The 22,668-nt window shown below is 33.4% G+C and overlaps 7 protein-coding genes and 1 non-coding gene across 8 annotated transcripts; 3 read left to right on the forward strand and 5 right to left on the reverse strand. All coding sequences in view use genetic code 12, as the record gives it.

The window, feature by feature from the left end:
• Positions 1-497: 497 nt before the first annotated feature.
• CTRG_03656 (uncharacterized protein) lies at positions 498-2,867 on the forward strand (the record flags this gene model as incomplete). Its single annotated transcript, XM_002549313.1, has 1 exon — positions 498-2,867. One exon carries the CDS (start codon positions 498-500, stop codon positions 2,865-2,867), a length of 2,370 nt encoding a protein of 789 aa, XP_002549359.1.
• A 358-nt stretch (positions 2,868-3,225) lies between these two features.
• On the reverse strand, positions 3,226-4,368 carry CTRG_03657 (uncharacterized protein; the record flags this gene model as incomplete). The annotated part of the gene is made up of 1 exon (XM_002549314.1): positions 3,226-4,368. The coding sequence occupies one exon, from the start codon at positions 4,366-4,368 to the stop codon at positions 3,226-3,228; it is 1,143 nt and encodes a 380-aa protein (XP_002549360.1).
• A 547-nt stretch (positions 4,369-4,915) lies between these two features.
• PDX1 (Pdx1p) lies at positions 4,916-6,151 on the reverse strand (the record flags this gene model as incomplete). Its single annotated transcript, XM_002549315.1, has 1 exon — positions 4,916-6,151. The coding sequence occupies one exon, from the start codon at positions 6,149-6,151 to the stop codon at positions 4,916-4,918; it is 1,236 nt and encodes a 411-aa protein (XP_002549361.1).
• A 1,376-nt stretch (positions 6,152-7,527) lies between these two features.
• CTRG_03659 (divalent metal ion transporter) lies at positions 7,528-9,579 on the forward strand (the record flags this gene model as incomplete). Its single annotated transcript, XM_002549316.1, has 1 exon — positions 7,528-9,579. One exon carries the CDS (start codon positions 7,528-7,530, stop codon positions 9,577-9,579), a length of 2,052 nt encoding a protein of 683 aa, XP_002549362.1.
• A 373-nt stretch (positions 9,580-9,952) lies between these two features.
• Positions 9,953-11,500, reverse strand: GND1 (phosphogluconate dehydrogenase (decarboxylating); the record flags this gene model as incomplete). Its single annotated transcript, XM_002549317.1, has 1 exon — positions 9,953-11,500. The coding sequence occupies one exon, from the start codon at positions 11,498-11,500 to the stop codon at positions 9,953-9,955; it is 1,548 nt and encodes a 515-aa protein (XP_002549363.1).
• A 3,255-nt stretch (positions 11,501-14,755) lies between these two features.
• MET3 (sulfate adenylyltransferase) lies at positions 14,756-16,312 on the forward strand (the record flags this gene model as incomplete). The annotated part of the gene is made up of 1 exon (XM_002549318.1): positions 14,756-16,312. One exon carries the CDS (start codon positions 14,756-14,758, stop codon positions 16,310-16,312), a length of 1,557 nt encoding a protein of 518 aa, XP_002549364.1.
• Positions 16,313-16,665: 353 nt separating this feature from the next.
• Positions 16,666-20,175, reverse strand: CTRG_03662 (uncharacterized protein; the record flags this gene model as incomplete). Its single annotated transcript, XM_002549319.1, has 1 exon — positions 16,666-20,175. One exon carries the CDS (start codon positions 20,173-20,175, stop codon positions 16,666-16,668), a length of 3,510 nt encoding a protein of 1,169 aa, XP_002549365.1.
• Positions 20,176-22,407: 2,232 nt separating this feature from the next.
• Positions 22,408-22,480, reverse strand: CTRG_06386. Its single transcript has one exon. It is a non-coding gene; the product is annotated as a tRNA-Ala (tRNA).
• Positions 22,481-22,668: the final 188 nt, after the last annotated feature.

Here is a 22,668-nt window from a genome sequence, read left to right on the forward strand (position 1 = left end):
AGTGTCTGGGCAAAGAAAATAGAATTTGTGTTATTAATTACATGCATGTTCTTAATTGTTAGCCAGCCATCTTTTTTTCTTTTTCTTTTTCTCGTACATTGTACAATATCTAATCATAATCGACACATTCCTTCACCCAAAATGGTAGTAGTAATATTAATCGGCTTGTGTTGTAGCAATAAAATAAAATAAAACTAATTTCAAGTGAAACATGAAAATCCTTTTAATTATTGGATCTTCTTTGTTTGATTTCAAATCAAATTAATTAAATAAGGAAAAAAAAAAATAAAATAAAAAGAATTCCCCATCATCTTTACACATCACTTCTTTCTTTCTTTCTTTTATCATCGATCCACTACAAAGATTCCAAAATCCATTTCCAATCGTTACTTTTAACAACAACCTGATATTTGACTCTTCATTGTTTAAAGTCCCTTCGTTTACCTTATAATTTCTAATTCTATTTCGATTTCTATTTATTTTTTTTTTCCCACAAGATGAATGTCACGAGCAATGGATATTATACACAACAATACTTAAACGAGCAACAAAGAAAACAAGCAGTTCGTTCTCCTTACAACCAACAAAATTTTTACCCAAACCAATCTTATTCTTATTCTTATTATCATCCTAGTTCATATTCCCATTCAGGTTCGCCAAAAGAGTTCATCGTTGAACTTGATGAAAAAGATCCAATTCCTGACTCGTTACCAATGGAGTTTACTCCCCTGCAAAAGGATGTTTTCATGAGTAATGTTCGTCCAAGAAGTTATAAATCAAGATCTGAATCTACTATTTATCCCCCTTCAGGTTCTCATAGAAGTACTGCTTCATTACCAGCAGAACCTGTTGAATATGACGATGTTGAATCAAAAGATCAACTAGAAGAAACTATAACTCCTGCACAATTGAACTATATCAATATTCCACAACAATACACTCCCTATGTTACAGCACCAAGAGGACCATATGTTCCACAAGCGTATTATCCCAGGAAAGATCAATCGTCTCCTGCTCGACATGCAAAGAATAAAAATAATGATTATTATCTTCGTCAAAAGAAACGTTACGATGATGCAAAAGTCGTCAAACCTAAAATGTATTCTCACAAGACAATTCATGATGTTTTTGAAGATAAAAGTGAGAAATTAGATAGATATAATCCAATGGATATGGTATTTGAAAGTGAAAATGATAAACCAAAACCAACATTTATTGATAAAATGCTGAATAAATTAAGTAAAGAAAAGTATGAAGATTATAATTATTATGATCATAGAAAGAAGAAATCCCCACCAGTAAAAGATGTATTTGTTGGAAATGATAGTGATGATGATTATGATATAACAAATGATACGGAAATGGTGGAAGTCGATGAAGTTGTCACTGTTGGAGAAGGTAAAAACAAAGAAACCAAAATAATAAAGAAGAAAGTTCCTTTGAAGAAGATAATGAAACAGAAATTGAATTTGGCTAAAAAAGAATTGGGTAGAGATTTTGCTATGTATTCAAAAAACCAACGAGAGATTAATGAACAACTTAAAAGATCTAAGGAGGAATTGAAGAAGAAGAAAGAGGCAGAGAAATTGGCTGAAAGAATAGCTGAAAAGGAAAGATTGAAAAAAGAAAAATTGGAACAAAAAAGAAGATTAAGAGAAAAAGAGAAACAGGCTGCAAAGAAGAAAGAAGAAGAAGAAAAAGAAGAACAGAAAAATGATAGTGAATCAATTGTGGATGCTAAATCTGAAAGTGACCTGAAATCTGTCAAGAGTAATAAAGAAGAAGAAGGGGAGGAAGACAAAGGAGAAGACAATGCTGCAGAAGCTAATGCCGGTTGGTGGCCATATTTAACTTCATGGTTAGTTTATCCAGAAGACGAAAAGAAAGACACTGAAAGTGAAGGTAGTAAAAAAAGCTTGGAGGAAGAAGCAGAGGAAGAACAGAATGGTGATGACAAAGAATCGGTGAAAACCGGTAAGACTAGTTCAAAATCTGATATTAGTGATGTTTCTTCTGTTAAAACAGTTGTATATGCACCTACTCCGTTTGAAAAGAACTTTAAAAAAGTCAAGACATTTTCGAAAAATTCAAAGAAATTTATGAAACATTGGGATGAACCAGCTACAAAGATGTTCCATCGTGAATTATTAGTCACTCCTCCTTCACTGACAGGTAGTCCTCTGATTGCTCCTACTGCAAAAACAAGGAAAACTATTCTGATTGCACCATCTTCTAAGAAAGCGATACTGATTGCACCATCTTCAAAGAGGGCCCCACTGATTGCTGCAACATCTACTAAATCCTCAAGAATGTCTCAGTTACTTTCAGGATCGGAAAATCAACCAAAGGAAGTAATAATTGAATGTGATCCTGATGAAATTGGATCACGAATCACAGAAGAAATGTATTATAATCCTGTGACAAAACAATTAGAATCAACACCACCTACATCTACTTCGTCGATGCTTCGTTCTCCGAAATCTATTAAATCTGCTAGAACGTCTGATTCAAGATCAATGGTTACTGTTGAAGAAGAAGTAGAGGAACTTGAAGAAGAAGAAGAAGAAAAAACAGGAAAACGTACACCATTTCAATTTCAATTTGATCCAAATGCTCCTATTGTTGTTGTATCTACATGGATAAATTTAATTAAACGTATTCAAATTATGAAAATGTTATTTGCTCCAATAGACATTATTGGTGAATTCATTCCTGGATTACAAGGAGTTGTTGTATTTATTGAATTGGTTTTGTTTGTTTGGATATTATATGAATTAAGTCGTTTGGTAGATGCTCTTTGTATGATGATTAAAGCATTTTGTGCTCCTATGATTGCTGTTGGTCGATTTATGAATAGAGTTGTTTAGGTTTTTTTGGTTTTTTATTTTCCGTATTTACAATTGTTATAATGATATTAATAATATATAAATACAAGTACATTTAATTTAATTTAATTGTGTTAGATAAACGATGTATAAAAAAAAGTATTCAATCAAATAAAAAGTAAGATAAACAATATAACAATCTTGATAATAATAATGAATAATAATAATAATAAAAAAAAAAGGCGGGAACACAACATAAATCCATGTGTGTATATAGGAAATATCACTTAGAATATCAAATCAAACAAACAAAAGGATATTATACAAAACAGAAAATAAAAAAAAACAAAAACAAAAAAGTAAATATTACAAGGTGATCAAAGTGTATTATTAATAATAATTATTTGGATAATTTTTTAGTAATACCACTTCCATTAATTCTAACCCCCTTAATGGTAACCCCTGTTTCTTCAATGGCGAATTTTCTAGGTCTGCCTCTTCTATCTTTCTTCTTCAATAATTCTTTCAATTCAGTATCATTGAAGTTTCCTATTGTGTTGGAAGAACTAAATAATCCACTTATATCCGTATTGGTATTTGTTGCATTGGATGTAGATGAAGATGGTGATTGGCCATTACGAGAATCATCATAATTGTTTCCATCTCGAATTGCTTTATTCAACAGTTTGAAATTTGGATGAGTTGAATCAATCATTGTGTTTGTTGATGGATCTAGTATAAACTTCTTTGGACGTCCTCTTTTCTTTTTCCCTGTAGAGTCTTGTTGTACTTGTGATTGTGTAGATGGGGAAGTTGAAGAAACTGATGAAGCATTCTGTGCAGTGTTTGTAGAGGAAGAATTGTTCTGCTTCTTACTGTCTTGTTGAGTAGAAGACTGGGTAGAAGATGTTTGATGAGATGAAGTTGATGACCGCGATGACATTTGTTGAGAAGAAGTGGTTGCTTGTGTCAAATTTGGTAATGATTGTTGTTCGCGAGAAGAATCGTGTTGAAATTGGGTTTTCTGCAAAAAAGGCTGTTGATAATACAGTTGCTGTTGAGATTGGTTTTGATACAGTTGTTGTTGCTGCTGAGGTGAACTAATCTTTTGAAGTTGTTTAGGATCTAATTGTTGGGGATGATCATTACGATAACCTTGTTGTTGGTTTGAAGATTGTTGTTGTTGTTGCTGCTGCTGTTGTTGTTGTTGTTGCGGTTGTTGCTGTTGTTGTGAATGCTGGTACGGCAGTGGCAGATGAGCAAAGTTTGAAGGTGGTAAACCATTCAATGGTGAAGTTCCAACAAAAGAACGAGGAGGAAGAATTCCACTAGGACTTAAATGTGGCACAAGATTTCCAGCAGAGTTTCTTGGATAAAATGAAGAACCTGAACCTGTTGCTGGAGAACTAGTAGACAGAACTTGCTGTAAATAAGGCTGTCTCAAATTAGATTGTTGAGCAGATGATGATGATTGAGTTGGAATAGATGAAGAAGAATTACCATTAGGAAGATTATTACTTCCAGTGGTTTGGTAAGGATACATAATTTTAGCTTTCAAGTATACTAGTAAAAAAAAAAAGCAAAAAAAAAAAAATATTGGGTTCTTGGTCTTCTAAAGCAAAAAAAAATTGGGACTTTTGTTCTTATTCTAATATTCAAATATCAAATGAAGAAGTACAAATTTTTATTCTTGATTAAAAGCAAGTACTAACAGTTGTTGAATCTTGAAGGTGTTACTGATAAGTAGATTGGTGAAAAGTTTATTGATTCTGGATTTAATATCAAGATGAATTCCTGCTCTTTTTTGTTTTTACTTTATAATAAATAGAAAAAAAAAAAAAAAAAAAAAAAACCAAAGAACGAGAGAAACAGGGAAAATAAAAAAAAAAAAAAAAATTATTAAAAAAAAAAAAAGAAAAAAAAAATGAGAAGAGACTGCATATAAACGAGACTAAAATTTGATACCAAAACACTTTTGATTAATACAACGCGTATAATAAGTATATATATATATATAAGACATAAAAGATCCCATTTGTTATATAAGCATGATTCACATCAACATCTTACTTTTTTTTTTGTTTAACTCTCTATAAGTTTGTTATTTTCAATTTGTTGGCAGGAATTTGAGAAAGTAATGAATTTTCAAAGTATTCTACAAATTGTTTAGAATCAGACACCTTTTCATCAAATTTGATCTTGAATTGAACTCCAACATTGGAAGATCCTGTTTCCAAATATTGAACTGGAGTAGCCAAGCCTAAAAGTTCATCAAAATCATCAACCTTAATTGGTTTTGGTGCAACATTTTCACCATAAAATTTGTAAGTTATATCGTAAACTTCAAATCTATTCTTTGTAACTGGGGCAGAGATTATATCATCAAAAACGTCATACTTGTCATAAATTGAAGAAGCGGTTGGGGAATTGGCAAATTCTGGGAACTTGGTAGCATAAGTGTGTCTAATTGCAGCAGCGACAGATTTTTCAAATGCAAACTTGAATTTTGCTTGTGATACATCTTCACCCAAGTTTGAAGTCAACTCGACTGACAAAATATTCTTTGGTTTTGGTTTTTCTGTCTTGGTTGGGGCAGCACCTTCTTCTCCCTTTTTAGTTGATGATTCTGAAGGTTGTGCAAGTACTATGTTAGACAAGTCTAAGTGTTCTCTAGATTTCAAGAATTCTGTCAAGCTGGCAATTGAATCGGAATTGATCTTACCGAGGAATGCCAACACATCACCTTTTAAGATTCTACCATTTGGACCAGAGGCTTGGATTTTGGCAAATGCGTCCTCGGTGGAAATGTGGTTTTCATGTAATAACAATTCAACAGCTGGGGATAATTTTTGAGATGGGTTTGGTTTTTGGAATATACTGTTATCAGTTGGAGCTTTAGACTTAACTGGTTTTTCTTCTTGTTTTGGCTCTTCTTCTTTCTTAGGTTCTTCCTTTGGTGCTTGAGCAGTTTCATCTTCAATGGCTGGTTTTTCTAAAGTACTCAAATCATCATCTTGTTCAGCAATAAGGGCAATTGCTTTACCGACAGGAATTCCTGAAGTACCTTCATTGATTAAAATTTCCCATAATTTACCATCGTCGGCAGCTTCAACATCAATATTGGCTTTATCAGTTTCAACTTCCAAAATTGCATCTCCTGCACTATAACTATCACCTGGTTTAATTTTCCATGCAACAATCCCACCTTCACTCATGGTAGGTGACATCGCAGGCATCTTAAACACAGATGCTGCATTATAGATCGATGATTTATGAATTGAACGTATTTGAGTGATTGTTCTTCTTGTAAAAGCTGCTCTAAGCATGATTGAGTTTTATAATAATAAGTGATGACGGGTATTTGAACCTGTTTCAATTGAATAGATAGATAATTGAAGAACTAAAAAAAGTAAATAAACTTCAAAGAGTAATCAAAAATCTAATGAAAATGTCAAATAGATTTTCAATTTTCTTTTTCTTTTTTTTTTACCCACCGTTCTACTATTTTGCTTTTGGAGATTAAGGTCCGATGGTAGAGACATCTCCGTGATGAAAGGAAAAAAAAAAAATGTAAATGTCGCAATTGCAAATACGACATGGGCACGTGACATATATAGTCGTGTCCGCTCATTTATATTTTTGGGCTTTGTGAAGATTTATTAGACTACCCGGAAAATTCAGGAAAAGAAAACAGAAAAAAAGAAAAAACAAATGGCAATCAAGGAGAATATGTATACAAGCCATAAATCTGTGAGGGATAAAGGGAACTTTCGCACGAAAAATGTTGCAACCACAAGAAGAAGAAGAAGAAGAAGAAGAAGAGATAAGTTGAAATCTTTGCTTGTTTATCAGTTGGCTCCATATTTCAAACTCAAGTACTATAGTGGTTAACCAATAGAGAAATGGGATACTTTCTGACACAAGCCACGCCGCTGAATCGGGATTTTACAACCACGCCAAAAAAACGCCTACGACCAAGATTTTTTTTTTTTTTTTTTTAATTTTTTTGTAAATTCTCTGGCGTACGTACGTGCGTAGGTGCGTGGTGTGTGTTTGGCGTGTCCTGGTAAACAACAAACAAGGCGAACTAAAAAAAAAGCGAAAATTTACAGCATTTCAGGTGTGCTGTACTGTACTGTCTTGGGGTAAAGAAAAAAAAAAGAAATGATCTTGCTTAAAAAAAAATTATTTACCTGTGACTTTAACTCTTCTTCTTCTGTTTTTTAAATTTGCTATTTTAATTTTGAAAAGGATCAGATTATCATTTTGATCAGTCGATTTGTTTAATTCATTCGTTCAATTATTATATTCTGTTCACTGGCCCTGCCCCCATAAATTTCTCGATTTTGTCTTTAAAAGGGATAAAAGGAACACTCACACGCACAAACAGAAAGACAAAGAACGAAAGAACGAAAGAAAGAAAGAAAAAACTCCCACTGTGAAGAAAGGTAAGAAAATAAAAATAAAATTCCAACCAGAAAAAAAAAAAAAACGAACTGGAAATCTTGTATACAAACAACACTACGAAATTTTTAAACCAACCAACTATTATTCATTGTTTTAACAGATCATATTCTTCTCAATTCCTTCATATTGATTCAGAAAGAGAAATATCATTACAGGAGATTAAAGGATTTTAAACATACAACTCAAAAAAACGTTTTCTATTCACAAATTTATATTCTAACAAATTATCATAAATATGAGTTCCATAACGAAATTTCTAAATTTAAAAAGTATTGGATCAACTATAAAGAAATACTCCAGGTTCATCGGTCCAGGATTGATGGTTAGTGTGGCATACATGGACCCTGGTAACTACTCCACAGCAGTGGCAGCTGGATCTGCTTATAAATTCAACTTGTTGTTTCTGATCCTATTATCAAATTGTTTAGCAGTATTCTTGCAAATTCTAGCAGCAAAATTGGGTGCGGTCACAGGATTAGATTTGGCCGCTAATTGTAAAGCACATTTCTCCCGTAGAACTAATCTAATATTGTATTGTCTAACGGAAATTGCCATTATAGCGACAGATTTGGCAGAAGTTGTGGGTACTGCTATTGCATTAAATATTTTGTTTAAAATACCATTATTTGCTGGGGTCATTGTTACTGTTGTTGATGTGCTAATAGTTTTAATGGCATATCGTCCAAAGGGACCACTTTTATTTATTAGAATTTTTGAAGGATTTGTTTCGATTTTGGTTGCAGCCACTGTGGTTTGTTTTGCTATTGAATTATATCAAGTTAGTCATGATGAAACCATTCAATTTTCAGTAGGTGAAGTTTTAAAAGGATTCTTACCAAACAAAGATGTTGTTGATATGTCAGAAAGAGAAGGCGGAAGTGGGTTATTTTTAAGTTTGGCCATTTTGGGTGCCACTGTCATGCCTCATTCATTATATCTCGGTTCTGGCTTGGTGCAATCAAGATTGAAAGATTTTGATGTCAAGAATGGATTTTATAAACCTTGGGGAAAACGTTCCGTTGAAGAGCCAAGACCATCAACCCCAGAAGAAGCCGAATACTCTTTGGTACACGAAGAAGACGAGAATTTAACTCCTATTGCGACACCATTAGTTCACAATAATCAGCAAGGTTTTGAAAAAGATGATGATGCTACTCTTGAAATTTCCAATGAAGATGAAGATGATCATTATAGACCTTCTATTCATGCTATTAAAGATACCATGACTTATACTATTATTGAGTTGGTTATTTCATTGTTCACTGTCGCACTTTTCGTGAATGCTGCCATTTTAATTGTTGCCGGTGCAACTTTAGATACTGGAACCAACAACACAAGAGACGATCATGATTCAGGAAACGAATCTGATTCTGATTCTGATGATGATTATGACTATGAAAATGCTGATTTGTTTACTATTTATCATTTATTATCTAAACATTTGTCTCCAACTGCGGGTTTTGTTTTCGCATTGGCATTATTATGTTCTGGTCAAAGTGCAGGTGTTGTTTGTACTTTGGCAGGGCAAATGGTTTCTGAGGGATTTTTAAATTGGACATTACCACCAGTTACAAGAAGATTGATTACTCGTGCATTGGCAATTGCCCCTTGTCTTTTTGTTGTTAGTTTTGCTGGTAGAGAAGGTTTAGGTAAGATTTTGAATGCTAGTCAAGTTGTCTTATCGGTCTTGTTACCAGTTGTAAGTGCTCCACTTATTTGGTTTACATGTAATAAAACCACCATGAGAGTTCCTATTTTTGTTAGAGATGGAGATGAAGAAGTTGATATTTTATTTGATGATTCTGATGAACATAGTGAACAATCTACTGCGGTAGCAACTTCAAGATTTAAAAGTTCTGAACCAGCTATTAGATTACAAGATTTGAGAAAATCACATCCTTGTTCAGGTTGGGACGAAGATGATGAAGATCATCATTTACAAATTGAAGAAAACCGACGTTTGATTGGAGATGCAAGTATAGAAGCTGCTGCTTATTCACATTCTCAATCAACAGTTATGAAATCAAGAACCAATTCAGTTTCCATTACACAAGGGGAAGTGCTACCAACTGATGATTCAACTGCTTCTTCATCATTATCCACACCTTCTTTACCAATTGAAGTATTTGAAGATTGTGACCAAGATATATATCGTATTAAAGGTTATAAGGATTTCAGTAATGGTCCTGGTGCTACATTTCTAGCTGTATTGGTATGGGCATTCGTCGCATTTTTAAACTTGTACTTGATTGGAAGTATGATTCTTGGATATGATGTACCATTATAAGATCTAAGGTTTCAATTCATATATGGAACAAAAATTATATATATATATTTATTAAGGGGTAGAGAAAGGAAAGAAAAATTTGAAATTTATATATATGTTTGCATAGCTCGATATTTTCTATAGACTAAAGGTTATTTCACTTTACTGTTCATTGTACCATCAAGAAAAACTCTAGTAATTTACAAGTTGATTCATTATTGTAAAATAACAAAAAAAAAAGATTCCTATTGTATTTATATCTGTAGATAGAAGAAAGAAAAAGAGAAGATAATCAACTAAATATTTGAATAAAGAATAAAAAATAAAAAATGAAAATGAAAGGAAATCACAAAATGGGCATTAAACTAATAAAATAAAACTTATACACACATCTCTAAGCGTCATAAGTAGTAGATGAGACATCACCACCTCTACCAGTCCAGTTAATGTGGATCCATTCACCCTTCTTCAACAAAGAGTTTTCTTTACCTGGCAAGACTTGGAAAGTGTGAGCACCGAAGTAATCTCTTTGAGCTTGCAACAAGTTAGCTGGCAATCTTTCAGATCTTAAACCATCGTAGAAAGCCAAAGCAGTGTTGAAAGCTGGAGTTGGGACACCATATTCAACAGCCTTAGCAATAGAAGTTCTCCAACCCTTTTGAGCTTTAGTGATAGCTTCATTGAAGAATGGGTAGAGCAACAAGTTTTCCAAATCTGGTTTCTTTCTGTAAGCAGCAGTGATTTCACCCAAGAAAACAGATCTGATAATACAACCACCTCTCCACATCAAGGCAATACCAGCATTGTTCAATTTCCAGCCGTAATCTTTAGCGGCTTGGTTCATCAACATGAAACCTTGAGTGTATGAGATAATCTTAGAAGCGTACAAAGCTTGTTCCAAGTGGTCAATAAATTCTTCTTTGTTGGTGATTGGAGAAGCATCGGAAACAGATGGACCTGGCAAGGCTTTAGAAGCTTCAGTTCTTTCATTCTTCATAGCAGAAAGACATCTGGAGAAGACAGCTTCACCAACCAAAGTAAGTGGGATACCCAAGTCAAGAGCATTGACAGCAGTCCATTTACCAGTACCTTTTTGACCAGCAGTATCCAAGATCTTTTCAACCAATGGGGTACCGTCAGTTGGGTCGTTGTAGTACATAATGTCTCTGGTAATTTCAATCAAGAAAGAATCTAAAACACCCTTGTTCCATTTAGCAAAAACATCACCAATTTCTTTGTTGGAGAATTTACCAACTCTCTTCATAAGATCGTAAGCTTCACAAATCAATTGCATATCACCGTATTCGATACCATTGTGGACCATCTTGACGTAATGACCGGCACCGGCATCACCAACCCAATCACAACATGGTTCACCATCAGCTTTAGCAGCGATATCTTGGAAGATATCTTTAATGTGTGGCCAAGCAGCTTCGTTACCACCTGGCATCAAAGATGGACCAGTTCTGGCACCTTCTTCACCACCAGAAACACCGGAACCGACAAACAAGATACCCTTCTTTTTCAAGTCATCGTATCTTCTGTTGGTATCTGGGAAATGGGAGTTACCACCATCAATAATGATGTCACCTTCTTCCAAGTATGGCAATAATTGGTCAATGAAATCATCAACTGGTTTACCAGCTTTAACCAAAAGCATAATTCTTCTTGGTCTTTTCAATTGGTCAACCAATTCTTTAATAGAGTGAGCACCAAGAATTGGTTTACCTTTAGCTTCGTTGGCCAAAAAGTGGTCAACCTTAGAAGTAGTTCTGTTGTAAGCAACAACAGTGTAACCATGATCAGCCATGTTAAGGATCAAGTTTTGACCCATGACGGCTAAACCAATCAAACCGATATCACCTCTGGCAATTGAACTGTTAGTATTGTTGGTCATAATTTGTTTAGATAAAATAGATAATCTTGAGATTGGACTTGACATTTTTGATTAAATAGGTATTTATTATTGAATGAAAAAAAAAAACAAAAATACATTGGTTTGAATAAATTTTTGGTAGTGGGGGAATTTTGGCAGCCTTATATTTTTTTTTTTCATTTGATATTTGATTTCTCTCGCCCCCTCCTCTCCATGGCCTGTGAGCCGAAAAAAAAATTCCGGTCGCCAGGAAAGCTCGGTTGAAGTTTTTTTTTTGGCTTCTCTTGTAACCTGAACCGAATGAGAAAATTTTCAAGAGGGGGACGTATGAGGATAAGGAATTGAAAAGGGCTCGTAACAAAGAATTAATAAATAAAAATCCCATATTTATAAACTAAATTCCAGTTATAATATCAATTGATTATCCAAGTTTAATTTTCCATTCATCCATCTCCTCAATTGAATTGAATTGGAGTGTCATTCCGTTTTAATCATAATCTCAATCTCAATCTCAGTTATCTCATCTATGGATCAATTCATCTGTTAAAGAGAATTGACCTGGAATTGAAATGAAATGAATTACATACTTTGGAGCTGAAGACATTGTAATTGTAGTTGTTAATGAAGAATTAATTGAATAGAATTAATGTTGAAGGGAAGAAAGAAAGAAGGAAAAGAAAAAGAAGAGAAATTCATGAAAACTAAAAATTATTCAAGGAGAAAATTGTTGAATATTTATACAGAATTTACAACAGAAAATGGCGAGAATGCGATTTCCGTACAGGATACAGCCAAAAAAAAAATGTTTGGTGTCAAATTAATTAAGAAAGAAAAAAAAATTCTCAACTTCCGGACTTACTGAAATTTGTAAGAATTTTTTAAACCAAAAAAAAAGACTCAGCAATTAGTAAAATATAACCAATACACCTATGATCCGGAAATGGATAAAAGAAAGGTATGCAATCATGGGTTGTTAGTAAATGTGTCAATTGCGTGGTTCTAATTATCTCCTTTTTTTATGTATTACAACCATCACTTCCAATTCTACAACTAGGAATCATTACGTCGAAGGTGGCAGTCAAATTCAGGTCGAAAAAAATTTAAAGTAACGGTGCGCTTTGGTGCAGGAACGATACGCTTCCTCTTTTTATTTTTTAGTAATCCATTATCAAACCCAATATCCCTTATACGTTTTAGTAATGAATTGGTAAACAATTATTATTATGCGATAAAATACAAAAATCAGATTATCATTGCAGAGTTCTAAATTACTCTACTCAAAGTTGCAGCAGGCACAACAATTGATATCGTAGGATTTATTTTCAAGGAAATGAACACAAGGTTCTGATTTATGGTCGGAAGTGGGTGAATAACCGGATCTGACTAATTAATTTTAATTTATTCTTCAATTTTTGTTTTTTCTGTGTGAGTCTTCAATTTATGCGATTTCGGTCTACACTAACCCATTTTTGTGAACGGTGATTATGTAATGGGGACTAATACTATGAATAATCTACCTGCCTCCACCCCTCCTTTCTCTTTTTGTTATTAAACTCGTTAATTATTTCTAATTAATAAAAGAAAGGGGAGGAGGAGGTTGTGGTGCTACTATTCTTGACTTGCTAAATCGACGATACAATTTGATTTCCGGTCTTACATTTCCCAACAAATCCAGTGATTCCGATCTCCTTTTTTTTCTTCTTCTTCTTCTTGCTATTGTCTACGATTGCTATTTTAAACTCATAAGGCAGTAGCGCACCAGAAGAACAGATCAGAAGAAAAAAGTGCATTTCCGGTGGCACATGCTTCTTTTCGTTTCCAACGGTCAACAATAATTTTTCATTTTCTTTTTTTTTTTGTTTGCGAAATCATAAACTCGAGGTTTATTCAATTGTTTCTTGATTTAGATGGTTCGAGACAAAGTTTGTCATGAATGTAATTATGTTTGATCTTTTAAGATCTATTGGATCTTTCCCCCTCTCCCCCAACTGATATCCCCCAAAAAGGATTCGATTTGGGGGGTGACGAGACGTTTCTATTGTTCTTGTTTATTGGACGACCCCCAAAAAAAAAACAGGGTTATCCACCCCACCCTTGATAATAGAATCGAATTTATTTGTTGTAAATTATCAACTCGAGGTGCTGGGTGGTGTATAAAAGTGGGGGATATATGATAATTATGTCGATTCTTCATGGATTCATGAGTTGTTCCCTTAATATTTGAGGTCGTGTAAAATGTGACGATTTTTTGATTACGCAACAGAAAACGTATAAATAGGAGGAAAAAATATCTGCAAATAACTGCAAAAGAAAAACCGAAATTAAGATTGCAAAATACGGCAAAAAAAAATAATAATGTACATGATAAAGGGGTCCTTTTTTTTATCTTTTTTGTTCTACTTAAGAACTACCAATTGACGTAAGTATATAAATGGTTTAGTTGGATTGTTGGTTATAACTAGGACAATTTTGTTGTATGCGATTCGTGGATAGTAGGAGACCTCAACACGCGATCGTATCATCACTCAACAAATGTATGACGATTACCCTTTCTGATTGATTCTGAATTGCTCATAGGCGAAGATAATCATCATTTTATAATCATAAAGATCAATGTTTCACATGGGAGTGTCGTTTCGTTTCCCTTCATCAATCAATGCAACTGTGGCATACTTTCGCCTTAATCAATCTTGGTATCTTATACATTGATTATATCCACTATTCTTCTCCTCTCACACTATTCATCACTACTTTATTTTTTCTTGGTTTTGCTAATTGCAATTGCAATTGTGGATTGAATATTGTTAATATTTCTAATCACATTTCCCTATCTTATTAATTATTGGTTCTTTAAAACTCATACCTATACACGTGTTGAATACTATATAGAGCTTTATCATTGTGAGGATTACCCCGGGAATAAAAACTACACATAAGCGGCAAAATTGTAAAAAAGAAAAAAAAAATCTAGGATTCAATTTTAAGCCCAATCAGACATCATTTGATTAACTAATGCATTTTATAAAGAGGAAAATATTACTGTGGTTCACGTGCAATCACTGAATTTTTTCACACCCGTTGAAATTTTTTTTCTCTCTCTCTTTCTCTCTTGCGGAATCGCAACAAAATCAAAGATTACTCAGTTTTGCAACTGAGTCCAATATAAAGAGTAATATATAATTAAATTAATTTTTTTTTTTCATTCTTTTCTTCCCCTTTCTTCTTTTTCTTTTTCTTTTTCTTCTTCTTGTTTAATTATTATTTATTATTCACAGAAGTTGTTAACTTTTTGGTATTAATTATAACTACGACTATCACAAGATGCCTATTCCAGCTCCACACGGTGGTAAATTGAATGATTTAATCATTCGTGATGCCAGTATTAAACAACAATTATTAGAAGAAGCTAAAACTTTACCATCTTTGACATTAACTGCTAGACAATTATGTGATTTGGAATTGATTTTAACTGGTGGTTTTTCTCCATTAACTGGTTTCTTAAATGAAGATGATTATACCAGTGTTGTTGAAGATTTAAGATTAACTAGTGTTAAAGGTGAAAATGGTAAAGGTTTATTATGGCCAATCCCAATCACTTTAGATGTTAATGAACAAACTGCTTCTAATTATAAACAAGGTGATAGAATTGTTTTATTGGATTTGAGAGATGAAACTCCTTTGGCTATCATTACTCTTGAATCTATTTATAAACCAAATAAAGAAAATGAAGCTAAAAAAGTTTTCCGTGGTGATCCAGAACATCCAGCTAATAAATATTTATTTGAAATTGCTGGTGATTATTATCTTGGTGGTTCTTTACAAGGTCTTAATTATCCAAAACATTATGATTATGTTGAATCAAGAAAAACTCCAACTGAATTAAGAGAAGAATTTACTAAACTTGGTTGGGCTGATCAAAATATTGTTGCTTTCCAAACTAGAAACCCAATGCATAGAGCTCATAGAGAATTAACCATTAGAGCTGCTCAAGATATTGGTCCAACTGGTCATATTTTAATTCATCCAGTTGTTGGTTTAACTAAACCAGGTGATATTGATCACCATACTAGAGTTAAAGTTTATAGACAAATTTTGAAAAAATTCCCTGATGGTTTGGCTACTTTATCTTTATTACCATTGGCTATGAGAATGGGTGGTGATAGAGAAGCTTTATGGCATGCTTTAATTAGAACCAATTATGGTGTTGATCATTTTATAGTTGGTAGAGATCATGCTGGTCCAGGTAAAAACTCTCAAGGTGTTGATTTCTATGGTCCTTATGATGCTCAAGAATTACTTGCTAAATATCAAGATGAATTAACCATTAAAATTGTTCCATTTAGAATGGTTACTTATTTACCGGATGAAGATAGATATGCTCCAATTGATACCATTGATACTACTAAAGTTAAAACTGCTAATATTTCTGGTACTGAATTAAGAAATAGATTAAGAACTGGTGAAGAAATTCCAGCTTGGTTTTCTTATCCAGAAGTTGTTAAAATTTTACGTGAAACTAATCCACCAAGATCTAAACAAGGTTTTGCTATTTTAATTGATAACTCAAATAAATTGGGTGATTATTTATCTTTTGCTTTACAATCTACTTTAAATCAATTTTCTGGTGAACGTAGAATTACCAAAATTTCAAATGAACAAGCTAATAATACTGATCCATTTATTATTGGTGAATTAGTTAAAGCTGGTTCTGGTCTTATTATTCCAACTTCAAACCCATCTGCAATTGTTGATGTTGTTGGTACTGGTAATTCTTTAATTGTTAATTCTACTGAAGGTCAATTCAATTTATCAAATGATGATTTGACTGTTGTCGTTGAAGAAATTGTCAGTTATTTGAAAGATCAAGGTTTCTACTAGATGTGTTATTACATAAACTCTCTTATAATTCATAATTCATTATATCTCGTGTATATTATTTATAAATGCTGTTGTTTTTTTTTTAAATGTAATTTAATTTATTCTAAGGAATACTTTTTAAACTGTATGAAATTGCAAAATATTACCAGATAGAGGGGGTGACAACTTAATTCCATATTGTGGTGCAAACTATTTCTCAATCCACGGGTAGTGTACTAATTTCATTACTTACGTACGTACCAATTTCGTATATGTCTACCATAACTGTATACATACAATTCTATTGAAAGTAAAATAATTACATAAATTTATATTAAAATACAAAATAAATAAATAAATATTGAAACACAGAGCTAAGCACCAACATGCATTCCTCTGTGTTTTAAAGCATCAGCGAAAACCATAGCTAATGGCCAGACAGGAACATCAGCTAATATTCTAATCCCCAAATATATAGAATTGATAGAAATATGGGCATCAATAACCAGTTGATTAATTTGCTTGTTAATTTGTACCAATTTGGCTTTGTTAGATTCAACATTCTTACCTTCATATATCTCATCATCGCAAACTTCACGTTCTTGACTCAATTGTAATAATTTCTTGATAACTTCGTCACCAACTGATGATGTTGATTTGATTTCTTTAATTAATGATTCCAGATGAGCTGACTTAATACTAACACTCAATACTGTTTCCAATTTAGACAACATCTTTTGACATTCAAACCATTTCTTCAATTCCATATTACTAAGATCTCGAGTAGTACAGTTTCTTTCTAGATTCCCCAAATATGTAGCAATCAAAATTGAACTGGTGAAAATTCCACAACAGAAAAAGGCTGGTGTTCTTCTTGATGTTTCTCTAACATCATAATTGATAGTTTCAATGTTGTAAATCCATAATTCCAACATATCACAACAATATGGTAAAGCATTAGTCAAGACACTGTACTTGGATTCTCTATAGGTCAACAGATCCAAATCTTTATTCATGGCATCCCAGTCTCTATGAAAAACTGCAGTCATTGAATAAGTTAATCTAACTTCCAATTTGATCTGAAGAATCAAGTGCAACGGAAGAATCAATTTCAATTCATGGTTCACAGTAAGGTTAGATCTATTACCAGTAACGATCTTCAAAGTGCCATGATTCTGATGAAATAAAACCTCCCAATTGTTGAGCAATGCTTTAAAGTGTCTCTTTTTGTCTTGCCAAATCAAATGGCTAAATGGTTCTGGAGAACGAGCAACCTCAGTGGTTATTTGTTCATGAAGCACAAACAACATATCAAGTAGATTGTTGTATGACAATGCTTTAGGTGCACTAGTAGGATCATCAAGATATGAAGCAATCTTATCCATACCAATACCATTGCTAACATCAACCAAAGACCATTTGCCTGGAAAATTCTTGCCAAGTAAATTATACCAGCTACTTGCACCATCGCTCCACCACAATTTTTCATTGGTACAGAAACTACCGCTATGAAGTAAATTGTAATTAAACAAAATTGGGACTCCACCAAAATTAGTCCTAAATGATTGCAAGAAATAAAAAGCATGTAAAGTACGAATTCTAGATTGAGCCATAATGAAATAATCATAATTCTTTTGAATTAATGTTTTATCTCCAGCTGACCCTGGAATGGCTGGTGGTGGTGGGATAATCAACTTTTCTAATGGTTCATTGAAGCTGGTTGATTTGATTAAACCAATCATTGACTTGATTTGTCTAGAAGTTGTATCCATCATATTTGGTTCATTGAGGAAAATTGAAATGAAAATATGCAACACAAGACATTGATGAGCCATCAATGGGACTTTTTTGAAATGCAAATTATTCAAAGTGATCTCCCTTTCAAAAAAGTTTTGAATATGAAACTTGGACAAATTAAACAAAACTAATGTATCGGTATCATTATAATCATATAATGCACCAATGGCAGCAATTGCCAACAACAATGGGATAGTTTCAAGGTTGTGATTTCTTGGATTCTTCAATGATGGCAAGTGAATGAATGGGAAATACTTGTTGAAACCATAATCATACAACTGAACATAACGTTTCAAATCATTCAACGGTGGTAAATCTTTTTCCTCGATGTTACTCATTTCAATTATTCTCTCTCTAAGTTCGGCAGTAATCAATAAAGTATCTTCCAAAAAGAAACTAGTAGAATAATTAACTGAAAACTCGGATGCGTGGTTGATATGAGCTTGTGTATATGGCAAAATATGATTGTTGTTGTTGTTGTTGCTGTTGCTGTTGCTGTTCAATTGTTTACGGTATGCTTCATTAGTGTCTGCCAATAAACTGGTTGAACCAAAAAAACCGCGCAAATCCTCTGTGCTTGCGTGAGCACTAAATGGTAAGTTCAAATCAAATGGTGGAAAAACCAAATCTCTAAACCATTCATTTTGATTGATATCTGTATTTGCATTGGTATTGTGGTTGCCATTTGCAATAGCAGGCGTGGTTGTCTGTCCGTTATGATTCAATTGTTGTGGATTAATACTCTTTGTAGATGAAACAGAATCTGTCATGGAATGAGGCGAAATGTGTTGTGGAGGAGATTGGTGGTGGTGGTGGTGGTTGTTGTTCTGATGTTGTTGCACTTCTGGTGGTTGCACTTGTTGTTGAGGTGGAGGTGGTGGTTGACTATGGATTTGTTGGGGTGCAATTTGAGGTGGTTGTGGAATTGAAGAATGTCTATTGAGATTGTTGTAGGAATGAAGTACATCCATACCAATTTCAAATGGTACACTTTGTGAATGCTGCATATGAGTAGATTTTAATTTATCATTGAAAAATTCTTGTAAATTCTTGATGGATTTTTGTTTCATAGCAGTTTTGCCTTCTTCATTCAAATCCAAGTGATCAATAGAGTCCCAATCCAACAATCCGTTTGTCTCAAAAAACTTGGTGAAGTCTTCTTGGTGTGGACCAAGCTGTGGAGTGGCGAATTCAACATGACTTGGAGTATCCAAAAATTCCTCTTTAAAACTAGAATAACAAGGACCAGATGCAGCAGAATACGACGCGTGTCTATAGTTGTGACCAATGTGGGTAGGAATAGCGCTGACCAATCCATTTCCCACTGGTGATACTGAAGCTTTGAATTTCTTATTTTGGGGAGAATCTGGTGTGGGTTGTTGACGCAGCAGTTTACTTTTCCTTCTGTTGCCATTTGGCACTGGTTGTTCAACTTTTCCGTTCGCGGTAGTTACAGCTGGTGGAGTATTTGATGATCCAAATGAAACACTACTTCTATGATTGTTACTACTGTGTAATGTTATACTTGGACGTGGAGAATTTGACATGGATGTAGCGTCTTCATCGTGGTTAGGCAGACTGTATTGTGCTGCTCCAAAAAGTGTTGTTCGAAATACGGGTTTTTCCACTGTATCCGACTTGCTGACACTGTTATTTCGGCTGTTATTGTTGCTGTTGTTGGTGTTATTTGGAAGCGGAGCATTAGCATCAGTGTTGTTATGCAATACATTAATATGTTCGTTGATTTCATTATCTTTGGAAGAGCCTCGTCTTATCACATGAGGTAAATCTGTATGTAATTTCTGCTGATGTCTCAATACTAAATCTCGACGGGCAAAACAACGGCCACAGGCGGCACATTGGTATGGTTTTTCATTTGTGTGGGCTCTTTCATGGCGTTTTAAATGTTCTAATCTAGCAAAAGCTCTGGTACAAATGGCACATACATGAGGTCTTGGTTTGTCGGTTCGAATTTGTTGTGATTTCTTGGGTATTGGTTGGGTTGGTATAGGAGTTGCATCCAGAATAGATGTAGTGGACATTGTTGATAATGGTGAGTTGACTGAAACAGATGTTTGCATATTCATTTTATTTGTTTTGTTTGTAATATAGATATCAAAAACAAAAATGTAGTTCTTTCAACAGGTTATATCACTCAACTATAATTTTTTTTTTTCAACCAACGAGGAACTTAGAAAAAGTCAAATTCCAAAAAATAAAAAGAAAAGAAAAAAAAAAAAGAAAATTTGAGTCTGGGGGAAAAAATAAAATAAATTATGGAACTATCTGAAAACAACAAAAAAAGTTGTGAGGATGTCAGACAAATGAAAATAATTAACCGCTTGAACAATAAAAAATTCTTGGGATTCCCAGGAGTGATAATATTGATAAAAAAAATGATTGGATATGTTTGATTCTTAATAGTGGATAGGTAACTCTTGAAATCGTTGATAGTATCCACAGTTGAATATATATAAAAAAAACTCAAAGAAATAAAAAAAAAGGAAATGAACACACAAAAAATGAAGAAAAAAAAATTACCTGAGAAAAGTTAATACTTTTATACAGTCAGTGTTAAATTTAAGCAGACATTTCCACTAACAAGTGTATACAGAGAAAGGAAGACAAAAAAAAGGGAGAATAAAAATAGATAATGGAAAATATTGCCGATTCTGACTTTTCCGTCATTTGTGCAAGGAGAAGAATAAGACTAAGAAGTAGAACAATAAGTGAGCATTTCTGTTCAACAACACTTGGTACATACACACCTTGCATGGTTTGAGAAAATGAAAATTAAAAAAAATGACGCGAAACATCACACAAAATTTCCTCCCTGGGCCTCATTCCCCCCCCCCCTGCCCCACGAAATACATTTAGCTCTTTGTATTTTCTTGTCTATTCTTATAAATTGTAACCTGGCCTATTATTATTTTGTATGTTCTGATTTCCCAATATTGTGTTTCTCTTGTAAACACAAAGAATCAGAAGCTTCCTACCCCTCTGTCTCTTTCTCTCTATTTAGATTTTTGACTCACGTGTTTCAACCGATTAAGACAAACTAGAACTTACTTTTCAAAGTTTACACTTTATTGGTAGTCATCCGATCTTAGGGAATGATTTCTGTCTGATCTCTCGGAGTTCCAAGGATATTTTATTATTATAAAAATAATAAACTTAAACTAGAAAGCAAACAATGCGTCATACGTTTCATTTAAGCAACTATGACTAAATTGCACACACTTAAAACAATAAGTTTATGCAATTCAATTTTTTTTTTTTGCTTTTCTCATTGCGTTGTTGTGTTTTTTTTTTCTTCCCCAGATTTTTATTTTTTATTAGAGAAAATTTTTTTCGTTCAACTAATTGATAAATCTAACAATAAATAGTGAACAAATTTAATCAAAACTCTAACTATAGCATTAATTGGTTAATACCGCTACGGAGTTATCTGAAAGTTACAAAGAAATCAAAAGAATTTCTACAATTTCATTATGACTAGAAACAAAGCAACGAAGGCAAAAATAAATAAGAGTCAACGACGCTTGAAATGGAAAAAAAAACTCCGAGATTAAACGATAATCCCGTGATCAATGTACCAAATGAAAATGTATTCTATCAAACGGATTAAAAACAAAAAAAAAGAAAGAAAACAAGATGTTATGATGGAAAAATCAAAGGGGGGGGCAGATAACAACATCAAGAATCATCCAATTAGCAAACATCTAAGGGACTTCGATGGTGGGGCACTGATCTGTTAAACTCACTCTTGATTGCTGCTGGTGTGTTAGTTAAACTAGCCAACAAAAAAAAAATTAATCGGTGTCAAGTTGTTTGTTTTTTTCCGACCTAGATAATCTCGCCAAGTAGTACATACAATATTAGATAAAGTAGGAAACGTTTGCTATGGATGTGACTAGTTAATTATACGCCTCCCTTAATTACTGATGATTCAAGAAGAAAGGAAAAAAAAAGCAACTTTTTGTTGGGAAATAATTTTTCCTCTTTGGGACATTAAAAAATGTCTGTCTGTATATAGTTTATTAACAATTCAAATCCGGGGAAACAATAATATTAGATCTAGACGTTCACGGGACTCTAACACAAACGTGCTTGTTCTAATACACAGCTTTGAATAATTATTAAAAAAGTAACACCTAGTATTGAAGAATTCTATTGTAGGAAAATGAAATCCGAAGAAATTATGTGGAAGAAAGTATAATGATTCAAAAACTTTTTTTTGGTTAAGTTTTCGTACAAAAATTCAATCAAAAAAATAATCACTGCGACTAAAAGTAGGCTGTGAGAAAGAAAAAAAAGAATGGACGAGATAAGAGTCGAACTCATGACCTTTCCCATGCTAAGGGAACGCGCTACCAACTACGCCACACGCCCAGTTTCTTGTTCATTTAAAATTCCTGGTTTTTCACATGTAAGGTATGTGGCTACACGTGCAAGTTTGCAAAAGAATATATTACGTATCGGGTTTGAGTAATGAAATAAAAGCCACAGTATCCCCAGTATCCCCAGTCGAAACCACATTTTTTCACAACATAATACCAGGGAGTATTACTACGTACGAC

This window comes from Candida tropicalis (genome assembly GCF_000006335.3).
Source record: "Candida tropicalis MYA-3404 genomic scaffold supercont3.4, whole genome shotgun sequence".
NCBI lineage: Eukaryota > Fungi > Ascomycota > Pichiomycetes > Serinales > Debaryomycetaceae > Candida > Candida tropicalis.